Source organism: Dendroctonus ponderosae, unplaced genomic scaffold (assembly GCF_020466585.1).
Source record: "Dendroctonus ponderosae isolate FM_Combo_2020 unplaced genomic scaffold, Dpon_F_20191213v2 Dpon_F_20191213_7, whole genome shotgun sequence".
In the NCBI taxonomy this organism is placed as follows: domain Eukaryota; kingdom Metazoa; phylum Arthropoda; class Insecta; order Coleoptera; family Curculionidae; genus Dendroctonus; species Dendroctonus ponderosae.
The window spans coordinates 2,545,341-2,546,366 of record NW_026018916.1 but is presented as its reverse complement, the minus strand read 5'-3'; the positions used below and the strand labels follow the sequence as shown (position 1 = coordinate 2,546,366).

Genomic DNA, 1,026 nt, shown 5'->3' with positions numbered 1-1,026 from the left:
ACAAAACGACGATCATTTTCCTAATTTCATAGATAACAGAAGACTGTATTTTTTCTACATAACCCCCCCTGACTTTAAAGCTGGATCCGCCCCTGAATTTAACCCACCAAGAGCAAAAGACCATTAATTCAATGAAACAAGTTTCAACAAGAATGCGTTTTATAATTAAGGCCAAGCGCTTTCGACAATCATCGTCAAATCACAAGCGAACGTCCTCAAGAGCACCGAACCCGACATGCAAAAACAATGGTCAGAAATGGCCTAAAGGGCTAAAATCGTATATGACACCTGACGAGAAAACAGACTAAAGTTAAAAATTATGAGAGTTAATTATAAAACGCATTCATTAGAGAAACTTGATTGATTGAATTTCATCCAGTATGTACAAACCAAGTCCTTCCTGCTGTAAAATACCAATGCCCGAGGTAACGTGGAAAAGGGTGAAAATGCAGCCCAAAGTGGAAATTGACCTGCATAGCGATGATTTGGAGCCGGGCGCAAATCTGCTGATCAACATTACATTCCGTGGCGAGATGTATGCAACCGAAGGTATTTTTCGAAGATCCTACGTGCACCCTTTGACAATGGAAACGAAGTGGTAAGTCGCTTGGAGGATGTTCAAATCAATCAATCATATGAGGCAATCAATCAATGGCAGGTATGTGGCCACTTATCTGAGACCAAACTATGCGAGGAACGTATTTCCCTGCTTTGATGAGCCCGCCTATAAAGTGCCCATTGCATTATCGGTGATTAAGCCTAGTCAAATGAAAGCGGTTAGCAACATGCCGATTGGAAGCAGCAGGAGGCAAAGGTAAGCTATGCTGTGCTGAGGCTGGAAGCCTGCGTAACAACGCTTTCCTAGGGACGCGGACTCAACCATTGATTGCTTCCTGCCAACTCCACCAATGTCCACCTATAATCTAGCTCTGGTTGTATCGGAACTAACTCACTTCTGCAGCGAAACTAACGACAGCGCAGGTAAACGTGCACGAGGATGCAAACTAAACCAACTAAACTAATGGG

General features: G+C 43.3%; 1 protein-coding gene across 1 annotated transcript in view; it reads left to right on the top strand.

The window, feature by feature from the left end:
* Positions 1–1,026, top strand: part of LOC109539213 (aminopeptidase N) — a gene marked incomplete in the record, with an annotated part of 11,100 nt that overhangs the window by 3,563 nt on the left and 6,511 nt on the right. The window contains 3 exon segments of the mRNA XM_048668316.1: positions 380–598; positions 659–814; positions 866–981. Of these exon segments, the coding sequence (XP_048524273.1) occupies positions 380–598; positions 659–814; positions 866–981 (491 nt within the window).